Source organism: Adiantum capillus-veneris, chromosome 12, assembly GCF_014529385.1.
Source record: "Adiantum capillus-veneris isolate H3 chromosome 12, ASM1452938v2, whole genome shotgun sequence".
In the NCBI taxonomy this organism is placed as follows: domain Eukaryota; kingdom Viridiplantae; phylum Streptophyta; class Polypodiopsida; order Polypodiales; family Pteridaceae; genus Adiantum; species Adiantum capillus-veneris.
The window spans coordinates 138,839,002-138,859,960 of NC_140942.1; the positions used below are offsets into that span (position 1 = coordinate 138,839,002).

At 45.9% G+C, this 20,959-nt stretch overlaps 1 protein-coding gene across 4 annotated transcripts in view; it reads left to right on the top strand.

Annotated features, from left to right (window-relative positions):
- PRT6 (proteolysis 6) overlaps nucleotides 1–20,959 on the top strand; it is a 91,747-nt gene that overhangs the window by 44,642 nt on the left and 26,146 nt on the right. For all 4 annotated transcript variants that reach the window (XM_086525786.1, XM_086525789.1, XM_086525787.1 and 1 more), the window contains exons 5-15: nucleotides 11,037–11,177; nucleotides 11,269–11,512; nucleotides 11,611–12,396; nucleotides 12,646–12,855; nucleotides 12,937–13,670; nucleotides 14,155–14,206; nucleotides 14,417–15,050; nucleotides 15,159–15,367; nucleotides 15,466–16,025; nucleotides 16,207–16,314; nucleotides 16,458–16,533. In XM_086525786.1, the coding sequence (XP_086381912.1) occupies nucleotides 11,037–11,177; nucleotides 11,269–11,512; nucleotides 11,611–12,396; nucleotides 12,646–12,855; nucleotides 12,937–13,670; nucleotides 14,155–14,206; nucleotides 14,417–15,050; nucleotides 15,159–15,367; nucleotides 15,466–16,025; nucleotides 16,207–16,314; nucleotides 16,458–16,533 (3,754 nt within the window). The remainder of the gene's footprint in view (nucleotides 1–11,036; nucleotides 11,178–11,268; nucleotides 11,513–11,610; nucleotides 12,397–12,645; nucleotides 12,856–12,936; nucleotides 13,671–14,154; nucleotides 14,207–14,416; nucleotides 15,051–15,158; nucleotides 15,368–15,465; nucleotides 16,026–16,206; nucleotides 16,315–16,457; nucleotides 16,534–20,959) is intronic.

A 20,959-nucleotide genomic window follows, 5' to 3' on the forward strand; every position in this document is an offset into this window, starting at 1 on the left:
ACATGATCCAAAGAGGGGTTCAATCTCTGTGGTTGCCTTCTCAAACAAGTTGACCTGCGTACCCAATGGTCTATATTCTCAGGCAACGGTTCTACATCATAAGGCAACTCATTTTCAGCTATCATGTTGCTGAAAATCATTTTCAGCCAATTCAGGTTGTTGTCCATCCTCATTAGGAGCATCAAAATCATGTCCTACCTCTTTTGACTCGAGGTTAACCGGCCGATTATCAATTTCAGCTTGCGGTAATGCATCATGAGGCTCTTTTTCAACATCAATGGGTGGCACGGAAGGCTGAAATTTGGCTGTTTTCTTGTCAGCATCAGATCTTGTAGCATTCTTAAGCAATTTTGCCTCATTGAACACTACATCTCGGCTGCGTATTACCTTTCTAAACTGTGGTAACCACACTCTATAGCCCATTTCACCTTCGTCCCCATAACCTAGGAAGACTCCTTTAATGGACTTCATATCAAGCTTTGTTCTCAAGTCATTGCGTACATTAACAAAAGCTTCGTAGCCAAATACTCTCAAATGATCATAAGAGGCAGGTTTGCCAGACCAAACCTCCTCTGGAATGTCATTTTTTAGCGTACTATTAGGAGAGCGATTGCAAATATGAACTGCAGTTTTCAATGCCTCCCCCCAAAACTCTTGGGAAAGATTAGCGGTGGACAAGATGCAACGCACTCTCTCGCATAAAGTACGATTATACCTCTTAGCCACACCAATAGAAGACGGATTATAAGGGGCTGTCAACTCCCTTCTAATCCCATTTTCATCACAAAAACGCTGAAATTTAGCAAATACACACTCTCCTCCATTATCAGATCTGAGACATACTCTCTTGTGTAGTGACAAAAGCATGAAACTTCTTAAAAGCATTAAAAGTCTCACTCACTTTTCAACAAATGCACTCATCCTTTCCTAGTACAATCATCAATGAATGTAACATAATACAATGCACCACCAAAAGACTTAACAGGCATAGTGCATACATTGGAGTGAATAAGATCAAGAGGATAGCTTTGCGAGAGACACCAGAGTAATAAGAAGATTTCTTTTGCTTTCCATAAAGACAATCGTTACAAAAATCCAAGTTTTTGCCTTTTACATCAACCCTCTTCAGAGAGGAAAGCACATCAATACCCTTTTGACTCATATGGCCAAGTCTCTTATGCCACAATTCCGTGTGTGAAGCAACTTCAACAACATCAAGAAACTTGCCAGTTTGATTCTTGCCTGAATCCATGTGTAATCTGGGATTCTTTATGGCTTTATGCCATGTAAGACAGAGCGATGAAGACAGGAGCGTGCCCGATGCGCGATGAAGTAAGGGTGGGAGTGGCTAATAAGTTTGGCGTCGGGGCAAGAAGATTCTTCAATATCAATTTCCAAAGTTCCGGTATGCTTTGAGAAAAGCACTCGCATGATGCTTTGATACCTTTGTATCGGATTTGAGCACCCCAAGTCTAGGATCTGCCCCAACACGGGAGAGATTCATTGAAAATACTTATAATTTTAAATCACAGTTCAATTCGAGACGACACGGCTCGGAGTAGTTCCATGCCCAGAGGTATTGGCCCCAAAACCTGGCGCCCCTTTCGGTATTTCTTTATTTTATTAAATCTTGAGCAAAGTACAACTCCCGTCGGGGACCTCCGCTCTCAAATTCTGCATCCAGATGCGCCGAAGAGTGAGGCCCTTAGGGCTCTGTTATTCTTACAATGGATGCAAAGTCAGAGCCCCAAAAGCAATAAACTCAAAAGCAAAAAAGTCCCAAAAGCAACTTGTTTCAAAAATCTGCCAGAATAGCACTCAATGCAATTTACGATAATCCGTACAGGCTGCCACGTCAGCACCTGTTAGTGCAAAACGCGAAATCTGTACTGTGTGCCATGTCTTCGTAGATTCCGAAAATCCGTACTATCTGCCATGTCCGCCGGTGGTCAAGCCACGTCATTAGTCCGGGTGGTCCTGCCACATCATCACTTTGTGACAATCGGTGACTCTCTTTTCAAGCAAACAATTGGTTTCCCTATGGGCACCGTTTGTGCTGTTTTTCTTGCTAATTTCTATCTTTTTAGTTTTGAGTTTGATTTTATGGAGCGTCTTGTCCTTTCTAACACTTGCCCAATATTTTTGCACAAGTTATGCAATGTAAGATGCTTTGTAGATGATCTTTTTGTTCCTGGCGTTCCTTCTTTCCAAGATTTACAAGAACAAAGACAAGAAAACGTAAATAGTCGAGAGCAAATGACACCGTATTTAGCTAAAAGAGAAATGTTTGAAGAAATGTGAGGCATACGGATGATATTTAGATTGGCTTATTCCGGTTCAAGGCGTTTATCATAGATATCTACTTCCAATCCCAAGGGAGTTCGAAAAGTTTGAAGGTCTAAGAAGGCACAACAATCATTATTTGTGGTACATTTAAGTTTAGTAAACTCCTTAGGATAAATTCCTCCACTTGCAAAGCTTGAATTCAAGTCTCAGTCGTGCAATCTTATTTCTTTACTCGTTGAGAAAGGATACTTATTCAACCAAATCATGAAAAACTTTCGTTCATTTTTGCATCGTAGTAAGTTTATTTTCAATGTTTCTTCCTTTGGAATGATAAAGATAATCAATAGTAAATTCAATAAAAGTGGGGAGCTTCAAAGCCCACTTACTGTTTGACTTTGATGTTTTGATCTCTAGTGCTTCAATAAAAGTGGGGAGCTTCAAAGCCCACTTATTGTTTGATTTTGACAAATGCTAGCCTTTATCATGGTTGACTTTGCCCATCGCCTCCGGAGGGTGATAGAAACTCAGCTCGTTGGTTTTATAGAGTACGTTCAAAGCATGAATGACCTCTATACAAACCTGCACCTACTCTTGGGCAGTAACGACGTGAGTAGGGATGTCATAGCTGTTGTCCAAGCTACGCATGATAAAGGTGATAATCTTATTCTTACTGTTTGGACAAGGAGCGAAGTTGAGGTTAAGGACTTTAAAATAAGGCCATCACCTATCTTTGCATGGAGCTGTTGATGTGGCAGGGTGTAATGAAATCCGTGAATTCCATCGACTACTGATGTGGCACACTTGTACAGAATTTCCGCGTTTTGCGGCGCTTTTCACGTTGGCAGCACTGGTGCTTTTGGAGGCCAGTGCTTTTGGAACTTGAAGCTTTTCATGTACTGCTTTTAGGCTTGAGAGCCTTTGTAAGAAATTTGTGACTCTCTCTCTCTCTCTCTCTCTCTCTCTCTCTCTGAGGGAGAGATGGAGGAAAGAGCAAGAAGAGATGAAGGCACAAATCGATCTCCTTCATGCTTCCATCACATCCCTCACCCCCGAGGAAGGAGAGATTAAAGAGGAGGCTAAGGAAGCCCTCAAGGCATAGTAACAGGGAACGGGTGGAACGGGGCCTTCCCGTTCCCGGAACGCATTCCCAAGCCCGGCGCCTCCTCGAAACGGGAACATGACCGGAACGTGTTCCCTTCCCAGGCATAACCGGAACGGCAGTCGGAACAGGGCCCGGAACGGCCGGAACGGCATCCGGAACGCGGAACGGCAAATCCGGAACACCAAAGTTATAAAAAATGACAGTTTGGTGCAGTTTTTTTGAACTTTTGGGAGGGTGTTATTTCCATCCTCTCCTATATAAAGAAGGGCTTTAAACCCTCTCTCTCTCAAGCTCTCTACCTCACCCTCTCCCTGAAGGCTCTCTCTCCCTCTCCCTCTCCCTTTCCCTTAAGGCTACCGTTCCGGCCTCTGTTCCCGTTCCGCCATCCCGAGGGCCTCCCGTTCCGGAAACGTCCCGGAGCCCCACGTTCCCGTTCCTCGTTCCCGTTCCGTGTAACTATGCCTCAAGGAGGAGATCACCAAAGCCCTCACCGCAAGCATTGAGGACAAATTAGAGGCCACCAAAGAAGGATGGGTCGAAGTGGTCAAAAAGAACATCAAGAAGGTAGCAAGAGAGGAAGCCCAAAAAGATGAGGTACTCATCGTACACACAACCATTGAGGAGGAGAAGATGCGACAAGCTCGCCGTCTCAATGTGCGAGTGACCGGCATCAAAGAAGAAGAAGGGTCTACACCCGAGAGCGATGGGAAAGCTTTATGCAAGAAAGTGGGATACAAGGAAGAAGAGATCCCTATCTCCAAAGTATGGAGAGCCGGCAAAGATCCAAAGAAGAGAGCTCTCATCCTCCAATTCGCCTCCGAGGAGTCTCGAACTTCTTTCCTCCGAAAGAGGGTCATCTTGAGAGGGCTAGAAGGCCCCCCGATTTATCTTGATGATGACCTCACAAAGATGCAACAAGATCACCGTCGCGGGTGCATGCCTAGAGTCCACCAAGCCCGCAAAGAAGGGAAGAAGGTAGTATATCGAGATGGTAGGGTTATCATTGATGGCAAGACCATCGCATAGGGACTCGCGGCCTGTGGGACACACGAGGAGATTCATGTCATGGTTTGGAATTGCAATGGAGACCTATGGACACACCCAGAGAGACTTGAGGAGGTGATGAGAGGTCGAGACATCATTCTACTTACAGAGACACACGAGAGCCTAGAGAGAGGGTTACCACGGATACATGGATTCCAGTGGGAGTCTCTACATCGGGGATGTATGCGCCAGCACACCACTCGCGGCTCAGGAGGAGTGGCCATACTCTTTAGACAGGGGCTTCACAGCAGACTACAGATTGTTGCCCGGGACCCACAGGCCCGCTACATGTGGATTCGTCTCGAGCTCTCACGAGACAGGATCGTCTACATTGCCCTTTGCTACTTTGCTCCCACAGGCTCCAGATTCGCCCCTATTGAGCAGGAGTCACCGTACGCATGCCTCACGGAGGAGATTATGGAGTACTCCACACTGGGTGAAGTCTTCCTTATGGGAGACTTCAATGCTCGTACGCGGAGTGAGCAGTGTGAGGCATATGACCACGAGGACCCAGAGGCACTACACACTCTAGATGAGGAGGCTACTATGAGAGATACAGCAGACAAAGCTCCAGTCACAGCCTACGGACGACATCTACTTCGACTTGGCTCCCAGCACCGTCTCGTTATTTATAACGGGATGGTCCAGTGGCCCACCTCAGGGGGCCTGACTTGTATGCCACATGGTTTTGCAGAGGGAGGGGGGAGTACAGTCGACTATATTCTGGGACCCAGGGAGGCTACACACCTTATCACATCCTTCACCATTCCACCCATACCCATCGGAGCCGACCACACATACCTCTCTTTCTCCATCACCGGAGATACCATCCCACACAGCTCCACAGCACACACTCCACACACCACCATCCATTTCACACATGAGCTAGCCTCTCTTTACTCGGCCGAGGTCGAGCATGGCCTATGCCTCCTCCACCCATCCACACCACTCTCAGTTCTCACATCACATATCTCTTCCGTTCTCCACACTTCAGCTATTAGCTCTTTTCCACACACCACTCACACAGGACGCACTCCCCCCCCCCGGGACTATGCCTCAGAACCGCTGGTATGATGATGAGTGCAGAGAGCTATACCGACGCCTCCGTGCACGGCGAGCCTTAGGAGAGATCACAGAGAGAGAGGCCAGACGGCATATGAAGACGCTGACACGCCAAAAGCGGCGAGCATTCGAAGAGGCACAGGAGCTTGAGCTATACCACCTATTCATGAGCATGGATAGCGCGACGGCATGGCGCACCCTGCGCGAGCCACGTCCGACTACAGCTATTGAGGATCCACAGATATGGCATGATTATGCAGAGCGACTTTATGAGGTGCCAGGGCAGCCTCCTATCCCACAGCCACACGCCCCACGCCCCACGTGCTCCTCCTCCTTTACAGCAGAGATGGTAGAGAGGGCCATACGCCGCATGCAGCACAGACGATCAGCTGACCATAGTGAGCACATCATTTATGCGGCCTCCACTATAGCCCCGTTGATTGCACATGTCTTCAACCGGGCTATAGGGGAGGGCTTCCCAGAGGAGTGGACACAGCACACCATAGTGCCTATCCACAAATCTGGCGACACCCTGGACCCAGGGAACTACAGGACTATCATGATTGGCCACACGATGGCCAAGCTATATGGAGCAGTACTTGAGGCACAGCTCAGCTGCTACGCAGAGATCGAGGGTTTACGAGCTCCAGGCCAAGCAGGTTTCAGACGAGCTTTCTCCACCACTGATCACATCCTCGTTCTGCGCTGCCTCATTGATGGGGCAAAGGCGCGGAAGAAGAGGCTTTACTGCTGCTTTGTGGATTTCCGCAAGGCCTTTGACACAGTCCCACGCGAGAGACTCTTCCAGCGCCTTCACAGCATTGGGGTACCAACAAAGATGATTTGGGCCATATATGCTCTCTACGAGAGGGTGACGGGTCGAGTTCGTTGCCCAGGCGGTTTTTCAGAGACCATTGCTAGCACCATTGGTGTTAAGCAAGGATGCCCACTCTCCCCGACACTCTTTGGGCTCTACATCGACGAGATCTCCGACTACATACTGCGAGCAGGAGGAGAGGGGAGCGACTTGGCAGGTACTCCGGTCCACATCATGTTATATGCTGATGATATTGTGTTGATTTCAGAGTCACCCGAGGGCTTGCAACGCCATCTTGAGGCCTTGGACGAATTCAGCACACACAGGGGGTTGACTGTGAACCTTGGCAAAACCAAGGTTATGATCTTTCACACATCCAGTGCAGTGAGGAGCGCTACCACCTTCACAGCAGCAGGAGGACAGGTTGATGTAGTCACCTCCTATGTCTACCTTGGCATCACATTCACCAGCCTACCAGGACCCTTCACTATGAGGCAGGCTGCTGCTGACAGGCTCACCCGAGGATATGCAGCTCTGGCCATGCTAGAGCGGAGATGCCACCAGGCACACTTTCAGGAGCCCCGCATGAAGGGGTGGCTTTTCGACACCTTAGTCACCCTGGCCTTGATGTACTCGGCGGCAGTATGGGCACCAGGATTGACAGCTGACCAGTGGACACAGCTTGAGAGGCCACATGTATGTATGATCTCACGCTTGCTCCGCAGCAAGAAGACAGTGCCACATGACATTATTAGAGCCGAGCTCGCCACACCACCTATGGTTGTAGAGGCACTATTCCAGACAGTCTGCTTCATCCAGAGGATGAGAGAGCTACCTCCTGACAGACTTACAGTTTACTCGTAGAGCATTTGAGGCAGCTATACAGCTATCAGAGAGTGGGCATGAGAGAGCATGGTACTCACAGGTCAGAGCATGGTTTGAGGGACACGGTCTTGACATGGAGAGCCTACCACCATTCCAGTACGACCCCCACTCACCATATGTTCACCTCTCTCGCAGTGAGAGGAACTTGGTATTGAGACAGGATTTGTGGCAGCTATACACTAGGAGAGTTTGGGAGTCACCTGGCTTGGGGACGAGGATGTCAGATTACAGAGACCAGTTTCTCACCATATCGCCTGGGGGGTTCATACAGAGACCACGCTACATGGACACATATATGCCACATAGCTCACGGGTGGCGATTGGTCAGCTGAGAGTGGCTTCACACAGGTTAGAGATTGAGATCCGGAGACATATTGGTGTTCCCAGGGAGGAGCGAGTCTGCAGAGCCTGCACAGAGGAGGTGGAGAGTGAGGAGCACTTTGTATGTAGATGCAGAGCATACACTGAGATCAGAGGCAGGTATGAGGCCTTATTCAGAGGACAGCCCACTCTCCGAGAGATCATGGACTCTCGAGATCAGAGACAGCTCGGACGTTTCTTACTAGAGATACAGAGCCATCGGGACACACTACTACAGCCACACATAGCTACACAGACAGAGGGGAGACAGTCGCAGCTCACAGACTTCTTTCAGAGGATTGCCGCCCCTCCCTCACCAGACACTCAGAGGGGAGTGACACTCCCACAGGCGGAGGTGAGCCGAGCTAGACGACGACCACGAGTCACAGGCTACAGGGGCGCGAGCTCCCACCACCGACAGATCGAGGAGATCCGAGCCCGGGAGCGCCGTGCCACTGAGGAGCGAGTGGCTCAGATGAGGGCCGACCCGACAGCTTTCATCCGGGTAGCCTTGGCACCAGACCCGCCCATGTACCACATCTTACATCCCCCCATTAGTACAGGATGGAGCTAGATAGCTTGATGCATTCTCATGATTGTACTACCTTGAGCATATAGACATGCATATACCCCTAGAGATAGAGCTCCATCCCTCAGATACTCCACTACCTACATTCAGTTCAGTTTTGTATCAGTTTTGTTTCATTTGTCTTTCCGATAGACGGATGACATACACACCATGTACATTTGATTTGTCTCATAGGCCGATTTCGGCCTGACATAGACGTTAAAAATCTTTCTTTCTTTCTTTCTTTCTCTCTCTCTCTCTCTCTCCCTCAGATTAGCTTGGGAGCAGAGAGAGGGCCCTCGGACATTGTACTTTTGGCCTGAGAGCCTTTGTAAGAAATTGCGCGTCTCTCTCTCCCTCAGACTAGCTTGGGAGCATTGAGCAGAGAGAGGGCCCTCGGACATTGTACTTTGCCGAGATTAATACAGAAAGAAATACTGAAAGGGGTGCCTTGCGGCAATCTCTCTTGGCACGGAACTACGCCGGGCCTTGTCGTCTCTCTCAGTTGTGATTAAGTTATTTGTAGATTCTCCACTTAGGGTTAGATTCTCCACTTAGGGTGTCCAAGTCTGTTACAGTGGTATCAGAGCTCACAAAGATTCTTCTTCTACGGAGGATCCGATCCTTTTTGCAGCACACGCAGGTTTTTGTGAAAGAATTGTCGTGCCCCGACCCCAGACTTATTAGCCTCTCCCACCCTTCGTCCATCACGCATCTGGCCTGCTCCTGTCTTAAAGGGCTTAAGCCATAAAGAACCCCGGATTACACATGGGTTCTCGCGGAATCTGACAGAGATAACACCTCTTAGGGGGCAGGCGAAGAAAAGTTGAAATTTGGCGCGGGAACTAAAGATAAGAATGAAGATTTGGGCAAATTTTCAATGGAGAAGTTTGCCAGAGCGGAGTACAAGCGTCAATTGTAGGTTGACACGTGTGTGAAAAGATTGATCAAGTACTCCAGAGACTCGAGATTTGCGAAACACCTGAAGGATTACCTGATTGATGAGATTCACTCGAGATGGCGTGAGGGGCCATTGATTCTCCTCTTAGGTCGAGAGGAAAGCTGAAAGGACAGACGAGTGCAGAAAAGCCAAAGCTGTACTCGCAGGAAGAGCTGGACAGAGCTGTTGACCATATGATGAACCTGATAATGAAAGGCTTGAAGCACGCTCGAAAGAACAGGAAATTGGTGGATTTCTCCCGGAAGTCAATTTTCAAGGTGGCAATGAGATCCAACAAGTGTGTTCGTTTCGAGGATGATTCAGATTTTTCTTTGTTGTTAGAGAGTTTCGACAGTTCATCGTCCTCTAGTTCTAGAGAAAGGATGAGAAAGGAAGAATAAGCGGAGATTTTTGAAAAAATCTAGAAGCCATGGAAGGCCATCTAGCAGTTCAAAGGAGGAGAGCTTGTCCTCTTCTGACAGTGACCAGATGAGCAAGAAGACGAAGGAGTTCAAGGAAGGGGGTTAGGCCGTCAGGTTTGAGACGCTTTCAAGCTACTAGGACACCCATGGAGCCCTTGAGTTTGTACAGCTTCTCATGCTGGTAGCGCTGGTGCTTTTGGAGGCTAGTGCTTCTGGAACTTGAAGCTTTTCATGTACTGCTTTTAGGCCTGAGAGCCTTTATAAGAAATTTTCAGGGTCTCTCTCCCCCGGATTAGCTTGGGAGCACTGAGCAGAGAGAGGACCCTCGAACATTGTACTTTGCCAAGATTAATATAAAAAGAAATACCAAGAGGGGCGCTTGACTTTGGGGCACGGAACTTAGTTTCTTTCATGTTTGTTGCGTCCAGTGTTGCCAAGAAACGCGTTTTTTTACTCATGAAACGTACGAAACGTTTCAGAAATGTTTCTGTATGAGTTTGGACGTTTCAAAAGTAAAGTCAAGTTATATGAGGAGCTTTCAACCCCTACTCATATTACACGATCTCAAATAGCTACTAGTAGAGCCCGGACAGCTACTACTAGTGTTGTACCGCAAGAGGCCTTTCATGAATCTTCAGCCAGTGATAATGAGGATTCAGAAAATGAGGATGAGGATGAGGAGGAGGTGGGGGGGGAGGAAGAGGAGAATTTGATAGTTGATCCTGTTTGATTTGCTGCTCGTAGAGCTCATGTTACATGTAAACCTTGAAGCCTCTTGTTCTTTGTTTCGGTCATGAAATCCTCAATGTCATGAATGTAGCTTCTGTCTTGCTTCTAATGATGAAAGTTAGTCCTATTCTCCCTCTTTTTCATGTCTAATTGTAAGGTAATGCTTAAAACATAGATCTCAGCTTATACCACTTAAACTTACGTACATTTCTTTAGTTTGCATGAAACTTCTGTTTTGGCGTTTCTTTCTCGGACGAAACCGTTTCGAAACTTCTGAAACTCGTTTCAAACGAAACGTTTCGAAAGTCCGTGGCAACTATGGTTGCGTCAGATTCTCGACTTGAGGTGTACAAGTCTATTACAGAACCAATGACTGATTAATCCAAAATCGAAAATTAAATATTCAAATGGATCTAGTCAACCGTATACTCAAAATCCAGTTGGTATACACCTTGGAAAGATCACCTAGAGTAGCTGTCAAGCTTCAAAAGATTGCTTAGATTTAAACAAGTTCAAAAATCTTAGCGCAGAAACGTGTGTCTTGGTTACTATGCTGTGCAAGCATTCTTTCTATCTACTTTTTGTCTTTCAATTTCAAGTTCTGAGTATCGTTAGTCTCATTATTACAGTCAACTCTATCAGATGAGGTTCAATTAGCAAAGTAGGGTTAAGGTTAAGCTATAGCAAATTAGAGTCAGGGTTGGCACATTCTGTAACATGTACAGCAAGATACTATGCTGTTTATGTGGCTCTTGTAAGTTGTAAGTTCTTTTATTCACTTTTACTTTTGGAGAACACATGATCTCTTGTACACTTTGCAGGTGCGAGGGAAGCTTAGATCTTGACTTGTTTCTCTTGCAATGCTGTGCGGTCATGGCTCCTACAGAGGAATTTGTGGACAGGATAGTTTCTCGTTTCGGGTTGAATGAATATTTTTCATTGTTCCTCCTCTTGCCAAACGAGTATGACTCTTTTTATTGGCTATTTGATTTCAATAATCTATCATTGTGCACTGAAATAGACATTTATTGTGTTTCATGGTGACATAACCAGGTATGAGACTACCTTGGCTCAACATATGCTTGCTCTATTGATTCAAATTGTAGTTGAGCGTGGCTTTTGCGGCTTCACTGCCTCTCAGGCCTGCCGAAGAGAATTGATCAAGAGACTTGCTGTCAGTGATGCGACCCATAGTCAGTTAATGAAGTCCTTGCCACCTCGCCTTCATGAGGATAAGCAGTGGCAAGAAGCTCTTCTTGCGGTTGCAAATTATTACAAGCCATCTGGAATGCAGCAGGTTAGTTGTAAACAAGGTCCTCTCAACTACCAAACAATTGGCTTTTCAAGGATTTTCCTGTCATAATATTACTCTTTCAAACTTTGTTGAATTAACAGGGCAGGTTTAGCTTACAGCAGGAATGCTGGAAAGAACTTGATCTTTACCATCCACGATGGAATGCCAGGGAACTCCAGTCAGCGGAAGAACTGTTCTTTCGTGCATGCAAAGTGTCTTCAGTTGTCAAACAACTACCCCAATGGCTGAAGCCATTCGCTCCTTTTGAGAACCTTTCCAGACTAGCCACTTGTAAGAAAGTGCATGATATTGTGCGCTCAATATTTTTTCATGCAGTGTTTTCAGAAAAGATCTCAGAGTCTCGTGCCCCTGAGAACGTTTTGATCACAGCCTTGCATTTACTGGCACTTGGGCTTGACGTGTGCTCATTGTTTGCTTATAGAAAGGGTTTGGAATACAAGTTCAGTAGTTTCCAAAGCGAAACAGGCACCTCTGAAGCACAAGAGCCACCTCCATTGCTAGCAAATGCAACAGAACGTGTGTATTTTGGGGGTGTTGATAACCCAGAAATATCGAACCGACAAAGTCTTGTTTCACTGTTGGTTCTGCTAATGCGGAGGTACGGTGGTGACAGTGAATCTCATGGGACGGCAGGAGAGTCCACATTGAGCAGTATTGGAGCCTTGATTAAAGTCTTGTTAGAGAGGTTTTCAAACCTGCATAGTGGTTGTATGTATGAGATCGAATCCCTTGCACCTGAAATCTTGCACAGAGTTTCACCTCACAACAATGACAAGCTAGAAATATCAAACACTTCAAAGCAGCCAGGTCTTTCTGAGGCTGACAGAAAGAAATTACTTGCCCGAGAACGGCAGGCGGCAGTTATGGTGAGTCCTGAAATTTTGCATGTTCAGGCTTCTTAACAGTACCTTGCTTAGCAGCTTCTATTTCTATTTTTTTCTTTATTCCATGTAGCACTTTGGCATCATGCGGCAATATTTGCTACTTCTTTGATTTTCTACAGTACCGTTTCTGCCAACTCTTTCAAGCTTTTTCTCTCATGTGTGGAAAGCTGTCATGATTATCATCTGAAGATGAAATAAAAGTCTCTGATGTATTTTGGTGCTGATATACAGGCTAAAATGAAAGCTGCACAGGAGAAGTTTGTTGCTAGTTGTCGGTCATCGTTGCAAGAGCAAGGTGATCTAGACAAAGAGAGGTCTGAAAGCAAGACTCCTGGCCCGTCTCAACGTGAACAATGCTGCCAGACTCCTCGTGCAGTTATGTGTGCATTATGCAGAGAGTCTAGTTCCAGTAGCCCTATCTCTCTCTTGACATTTGTTCAGGTGAGGATCCTCCTTAATGCTCACAAATTTGAACTGCTTGAAGCTTCTAATTCTTATTTCAGAAATGAACCTGCTTTGCAGAGATCGAAGTTGCTTGAGATTGCTGCGAAAGGTGTTCCATCATGGCAAAAAAGAGATAGATCAAAACGTGTAGTAGCATTGACTTTTAATGAAGGGGCTGACAATGATTCGTCTCTTGTGGACTCTGAGGTACATGAATCACAGATTCGTGTTGAACTTCTGAACTTGATACAAATGGCCTTGAATGGGGAGGTAGATCGGGAAGGGCCCATTGAAGTAGAAGCTTTGTTGGCGTTTCTTGGTGATGCGGGATTTACAGAATCTGTTGAAGGCAGCCAGTCCTCTGTTGAAGCAAGAATGGTGGAAACATCAAGCTCTGATTCTGGGAGTGATGATTCCGACGACGAAGAAGGAATCACTGTGAGCAGTGACCCTCCAGATGCTTTTCTAGACTGTTCTGGATCAGCTTTGGCAAATGGTGGAACAGCAACTGAAACAGCAGCCGAGTATGAGGACGAGAAGGCTAAAATCAGGCAGCATTTTTTAATTACTATTCTTCTTGAATATGCGAACACACTTTCTAAAAACCGCAAGGATCAGCAACAGCTAGAAAGTGAAAACTCAGCGTCATCACAAAAGCAAAGTATCTCTAGGTTAATGCAGAGAAATGATGCTGGTGAATTACCACACGATTACGTTGGTTCCAATGATCTCATTGGGACGCACATGTCTTCTTGTGGCCATGCTGTTCATCAGGAATGCCTGGATCGATATCGTTCATCTCTATTACAGAGGTAACTTCGCTTTTAAGCACGACTTTGTTCTTGCTTTTATTAAAATTCAGTCTTCCCATTGAAAAAAATTCTGCAATGAAGCCCCAGTAAGTTGCACACATAACGGTGATCCAGTGAGGTTATTATTAATGCATCATAAGTTGTATGGTGTTCTAATGTTTTCTACTTTCTTTAACTGGGTGAACACATGTGAACATATTCATAGTCTGTTACTTTTTGTTTTGTTTTAAAAAGTGGGTCAACACATGTGAATGTACTCATTTGCCTCATAGCACTAGTCATGTCTATGGTGAATTTCTTATTTCTTCGTCAGATCCTTGTCAGAAGGGTGCTTATCTACTTTAGATTCCTTTCTGTGAGTTGTGAGGTTCTTTGGTCTAAGTCATCCTGTCATAATGTCAGTGTGTCAGTCTTCAGGATGTTTGAGCTATTGACTGTTTCGGCTCATTATTATCTGATGAGTTTTTTTCGATGACTTTGTCAGGTACCAGAGTAGAACTCTCTTCGAGGGGCTGCATATTGTTGATCCTAATCAGGTAGATCCTGCAACTTTACTTTCTGTATTGAACAGTTATGATTGTGCAGCTGGTCTAGGAATAGGGTGTGGTTCTTGGCCAATTGAAATAGTTAGGGAGTCAGTGAACCTATAAATTTTCATGGAATTCAGTGTCTTGTACTGCACGTGCTTTTTTGTTCTTGTTTGCATGCTATTGATCCTATGGTATTTTGATTTTGGTGTTTGAAAGAGAGAGTTCTTGTGCCCTGTCTGTCGACGGCTAGCAAACTCAGTGCTCCCCTATATTGCGGAAGCCACTGTACCTGGAGTTTCTGGAGAGGAACAAGCAGTCTCTGCTGCAAATTCACTGCTAACCCCCTCTACATCTTCTTCAGTGTCAGTTTCTTTGGTGCCTCAAGCAATGAACTTGCTTCGGAATGCAGAAGAACTTTTCTGGAAACCGGGGTTCAGGAAAGCTGTCTCAAAGCCCCTGTCAAGGACTCTCAGATCAACCTTTGACAGTCTTTTCTGGACACTCTTTGGTCTTCAGTTTCCAGGAAGAGAAAATAGTAGCCAGCATATTAGTAACCGCATAAGTCAGAGCTTATTGTTGTGGGATGCTCTTCGATATACAGTTGTTTCTGTGGAATTGGCAAGTCGAAGCCAAAAGGATGCTCATCATCTCAAGCCAGAACTTACCCTTGAAGTGCTGTTAAAGGCAGCCGACGAAGGGTCGATGCTACCAGTGTTTCTAAGAGCTGCAAAAGCCATACAAAATCAAAACCGCCAATCCCTGTTATTAAGGGCTAGGGGTATGCAGTTACTGGTTGGATCAATTTGTTTTGGTGTATCAAAAGACTCATTGGCCGAACCTTTGATGCCAGGTACTGCTCTTAGCAATAGCAATGTCTCTATTACCTCCCCAGAATGAGCTTTTTTTTTGTGCTATATAGAAATGGTTGCTTATGGATTAATATATGCTGATCTGATAGGGAGTGTCTCAAAACTATTGCACCTAATAGACAATGGCAAGGAAGCTGGAGACATACACTTTTGGAAGCGCACAGCAGATCCAGTGCTAGTGCACGATCCATTCTCTTCCCTTTTCTGGATTGTGTTTTGCCTTCCTCTATCTTTTCCAACTTTAACAGATCCCTTCGTTTCACTTGTCCATCTTCTGTATCTTGTCTGCATTCTTCAGGTGCGAGATCTTCTTTTGTTGTCATTTTGGGTTTTGTGTGAGGTGACCTCTGTAGCTTTTGTAAGTTAAGGAGTTGTGTGGTGGTCATTTGGTTGCAGATTATGGCCTCCCTTGGGAATAGTAATTTGTCAGAGCTGCAGCTGACTTCTTCTGCAGGTGCATTTATACAAACTTTATTTACAAACTTGAACGGTGTCAGGCTTTTTCAGCCATTGTATGATCAGAGTTTAGAGGTTTTACCTGGACCAATACTGTTAACTATAAGGAGGTTGACTTTACCATACCTTAGACGTTGTGCTCTGCTTGGGAAGCTTCTTTGTGTTATAGACTTTGAGGAAACAGACTTCAAAGTGAGGGAAGCGTACGATTTTCTTACCTCTGAGAAGGATGTTGATTGGATCAACAATGAAAATGTGCTGCCTAGTTCTGATTTTCTCAAGGATTTGAATGAGCTGGAAACCCTGGAGCGAAAGTTTTTACTCCCTCCATTACAAAGTATCCTTGAAAGCGAAGGTAACCACGAGATTGCCTCAAGGTGGTGTGATCACTTGTGCAAAGATGCTGGGGCACGTAAGTTTGTACCTTCACCGAGGCCCACTCTGGCAGTTCCTTTCAAGCTCATGGACCTTCCCCCTTTATACCAAACATTGTTACAATCGTAAGTTTTTTGTAAGTTCTTTGTGTTGTTGGATATTGGGCCTAGGCTTGACTCATCTTTCATTTATCATTTTGTCTCAAATGCATTTTGCTGTAGCAGTTATAATGGTAAAAAAGGATGGAAGGTCTGTGCAATATGTCAAGTAAATATTCACAAGTTTGTTATTTGTTATGAATCACAGTTATATCAGAGAAAGATGTCCTGTTTGTTTATCGGTACCTGAACAACCTGCTCTGTGCCTTCTCTGTGGAACCCTATGTTGTGGTCCTGCACGTCGCTCTTGCTGCAGGTATCACTTCTGTATCTATTAAGCAGTGTAGGTGAGCAAGATCTGTTTTGAAGCTTACAGCAGTTCTTATTTTAGACGATTAGCTAGTGGTGTGCAGCACGTACCTCTTAAAGGTAATATGATCAATCAATTGTTTCATGCAGCATCAACAGGCAAAGTGAATGCTTTAGGCATGCTGTGGCTTGCAATGGTGGTGTTGGTGTCTTCTTGATGATAAAAGTAAGGAAATCTCTCTTACTTTTTTAAAAGTATTTTACAAGTGTTGGTTTTCTTTTACAGGCACTTGAAAAATCTTGTTTCCATTATATTGTTCAAAAAATCTATGAGAGAATGTTTTATAATGATCTAATGAAAAGCACAAATCAGGGCGAAAGCCCCAAGCTTCCATCTTCAGCCACCTGAAGACCCTTCCATACAATGAAAATAGGTGGAGGTGACAATACCTTGTGGGTTTCTTTTTGTGATTTTCTCATTATATATATATATAGAGCGACAATACCTTGTGGGTTTCTTCTTGTGATTTGCTCAATTATATATATTTCCGAGAAAAAGATCCTTCCATTAGTTAATAAAACTGCCCATAGGGCTACAAACCACCTCTAGTAGAGAGGGCTACATCAAAAGCATGGGGAGACTCTCCCCGTGAGTAAACAAAATATGTACAATGAGGGCTAAAATTTAAATCACAAGATGGGAGGAGGTAAAAGCCACACTTGTGGCCGGTAGTGCCATCTAGGCACACCCTCGACCATGTTGAAGAAAGGCCTTGGGCGCTAGAGTCGCAGGAAAGCCTCTCTACGCTCCTGGCATGGGGTCTAGGCTGCCCTGAAGTCTCTCAAACCAACCCCTGAGAGTGAATCAGCTCCAACCAAAAGTCACGAACAGTCTTTGCCGATGGACAGAGCGAGCCTCGAAGATGTGGAAGCAGCGGGCCCCCAAATGAACCAGAGTGTCATGCCATAGACGAGCTCCCAGCACACCTCTCTCTCACTGCACCACTCCTGGGGGTAAGCTTTGTGGAGTGTAGGTCGACCCCCTGGATCACTATCATCCTGCTGGTGGAAGCGTGCCCGTGAGAGTGGACCATGTTGCAACACGCCAACTGTACTGTCGAGATGTGGAGCCTCTGCAGCAAGAACTCCTTCCAGGGCTCCTCGCCTGGAAGAAGTCCTCTAACGACGAACTTCCCAAGGGCTCTGCTCTGTTGTGCTGGATCAATGATCCCAAGCCCTCCCTGAGAACAAGGAAGTGTGATGACCGACCAAGCTACCTTGGCTCGGGCAATCTGAATGTCACGACCTGACCAAAGGAAGTTCCTGATCAGCCTCTCTACCTGGTTGATACAAGAACTCGAGAAGATCCAGCAAGAAGTGATGTACCACATAGTCGCCAACACCACCTGGTTGGCAACTACTACTCTACCAGCCAACGAAAGTCGTGCTGAGCTCCAGTGTAACAGCTTTCTCTTGATGGACAGGAGAAGAGGAGCAATCTGCTACTCGGGGGACAAGTCCAAACCAACCTGAGAACCCAAGTACCGAACTGCAGTCCCTGGGAGAATCCACCTGAAACCATCTCCTGGCATCCAATCTGGCACAGGAGCACTGCCAACCGAGAAAGCCACTGTCTTTCTCCAGTTGATCAGTGCGCCCGATGCACAGCAGAAGGTCTCCAAAGCTTGCTCACATCTGTGTAGATTGGCCTCCTGGCCCTCTAAGCACAAGGCTGAGTCGTCGGCAAACTCAGCGTCCAAAAGCTCATCTCCCCGTGAAACCGGCCCGTAGGGCGGTAGGCGTTGGCTTTCACCCGAAATTCTTTACTTTATACACACACACAAAGCACTTTGCAAAGGAGACCTGTAACGAGAATTAACACTTCATCACACACACGGCTCGGAAGCTAGAATGCTCCGAGCAGACGCCGACAACCTGTAGGCCCCAAAATTGGCGCCCCTTTCGGTATTTCTTTATTCTTTAGGAGGGTAAATTACAAGGTAAGGTCCTGGGAATCCTTCACGTGTATCCACCTAGATACCATTTGATTTGGCCAAATTTCGGCAGCATAACAGCCCCAAAACTTGCGCGAAACCAATTCCCCTGCTGGAACTCGCTTGCACTGTCGTATACCCTCTGATTCCTGTCCAAAAACAGTAAATTCAGCACGCTGTATTTACTGGTTTTTGCCCTGTTTTCAGCCCCAAACAGTCCCCTAACTGTCCTTTGCCAGTGGGGCACGATTCCCAATGATCCTGGCGTCCGTATGGCTGAAAAACAGTCAAATTACAGCGCATACACAGCGCTGATTTTGCACCTGTACGGTGAGGTTATGACCCTCACCAGTGCCTGCTTTGGAGCAGCAGTTAGCTACCCCTGTTCCTGCTCAAGGAGGCTCTTGCCTCAGCACAAAAGCATGAACCCACACAACTGTACATCAGTCAAATGAGTAGCCCTCTTGTGGGGCATCACATAACTGCACGTAGGGGAGAAAGAGAGCAGTATGTAGCGTGCGGGGCATCACTCCCGTCACCATACTGTGCATAGAGGGCAAGGTAAGCATTCCATAGCTTCTGTACCTGTTGCAATCCGCATGTGGCTGAAAATGGCGCCCCCTTTGATGATATGCAGCTCGTTTTTGCCTCCCAGAGTGGCAGAATCGCTCACAAGCTGACACGTCGCCCAGTTTCCGAGTTTGGGCTTTCCCTGCTAAAAATATCTCAACTGGTGCGTCAGTTGACTTCGCGGCAGAGTTGTAAAGTGTTCCCCTAGTCATACCGAAGGTAATGACGCGAACACATTTCGTGGCCCAAAATAGCAGTTCCCTAAATTTTAGGAGATGCTTCCGTTGGGCTCCCATTGGTCTTCTGACCATCTATCCTCATTGGGACCGCATCCAAAAATGCAATGTGGCCCAACTGTCGGATACTTTTTGTTGGAAGTCCCACCTTGACTTTACGCCTTAATTGAGTTCACTTCCTAGTATCCACCAACTTGCTAAGTGCGACGGGGGGACCTATATGATCTTGCTCTGAGCCTAGACATCCTCTTACCATACGAATTCCAGTGCCGACCACTTCCCGTTTGCGGGTGAATCTACCGTTCACATTGGCCATACAATGTCCGACCGTTTGCTACTTCAAGAAGAGGGTCTTAAACAAATAAAATAAACCCCATTGGAAAGAAACCAACAACCAAGGTTAGCAGTTGCCACATCTCTGTGACATGGTTAATAACTGCCACGTCCTCGTGACATACCCCCCTCTTGAAATCGCAAACGTCCTCGATTGCATACCATAAATACACGCCACTGATGATCTTGTGCTATTAACACTCTTTTATCATCGCATGTATCCGCAAGAAAGGTCGTAACATACATAGATACAAATGACTTAATGAGGCCTTCATACTCTTGCCATTTCCATCTATGGCACTGAATTCATATGTACATTTGATGTACTAGCTCTATCATTACCCCTCCTTTGCACACGTTGGGTTGGGGCATAAGTAGGCTGTAACCCAAAGGCTTCAAGGTAAAGCTGCAATACATTTGGTGACTCTGACAGTTCATGCTCTTCCATCCACTTTGCATCCATAGGCAGATAGTTCTTGAACTTCACCAAATAGCGTCTTGCAACTTGTCCTTTAACTTTTCTGTCCTTATGTGCCAAAACTTGCTCAGGTACCAGGATCTCATCAAGTTCCTCAACTTCTGGCTGATCCTCAACTGGCATATCTTCTGGCACATCACCCACGAAGGGTCTTAGAAGACTCACGTGAAACGCATTATGAATCTTCCATGCATCAGGCAATTTCAGCCTGTAAGCCACATCGTTGATCTTGTCAAGCACTTGAAAAGGCCCATAGTAACGCATGCTGAGCTTAGGAAACAGCCGTTCCTTACCCTTCATCTTCTTTAACCTTGCCTTTTCGAACCTTAAAAGAACCCAATCACCAGGTGATAGTAGCAATTCACGACGGTGACGATCAGCAGCCTTTTTCTGTTTTGCCTGAGTCTTCTCCAAGGCAACTTTAATCTTCTTATACATCTCATCGATGTTCTCAACATATCGATCTGCCTCAAAGATCTTGTCCTTTGTGTGCAAAATGGGAGGAACCTTTTTGCCGCCTTCAACAATTTCAAAAGGTGCTTTGCCAGTAGACGAATGCACCGTATTATTGTACGCATACTCAAGCATAGGCAAATACTGTTCCCACTTGCCCTTATTATCTGACACATAGCATTTCAGCAGATCTAAGACAGTAGAATTGGCCTCTTCTGACTGTCCATCAGTTTGTGGATGAAACGAAGACGAGAACTTGAGCGTAGTACCCATGTTCTCAAACAATCCTCTCCAGAACAAACTGGTCATGCGAGGATCACGATCAGTGATAATCGATTGTGGCATACCGTGGTACTTAAACACATTGTACATGAACAAGTGTGCCATCTGATCAGATTTTATCTTCTTCCTGACAGGGATAAAATGGGCCTGCTTGTTGAACCTGCAGATAATGGTCCATATACCATCATTCCCTGTTGGCGTCCTTGGAAGATCAAAGATAAAGTCCATAGCAATGCTTTCCCATGGCTTATCCGGAATCGGCAGTGGTTGTAACAACCCTGGTGCCTTTTGCCTGTCAAACTTGAC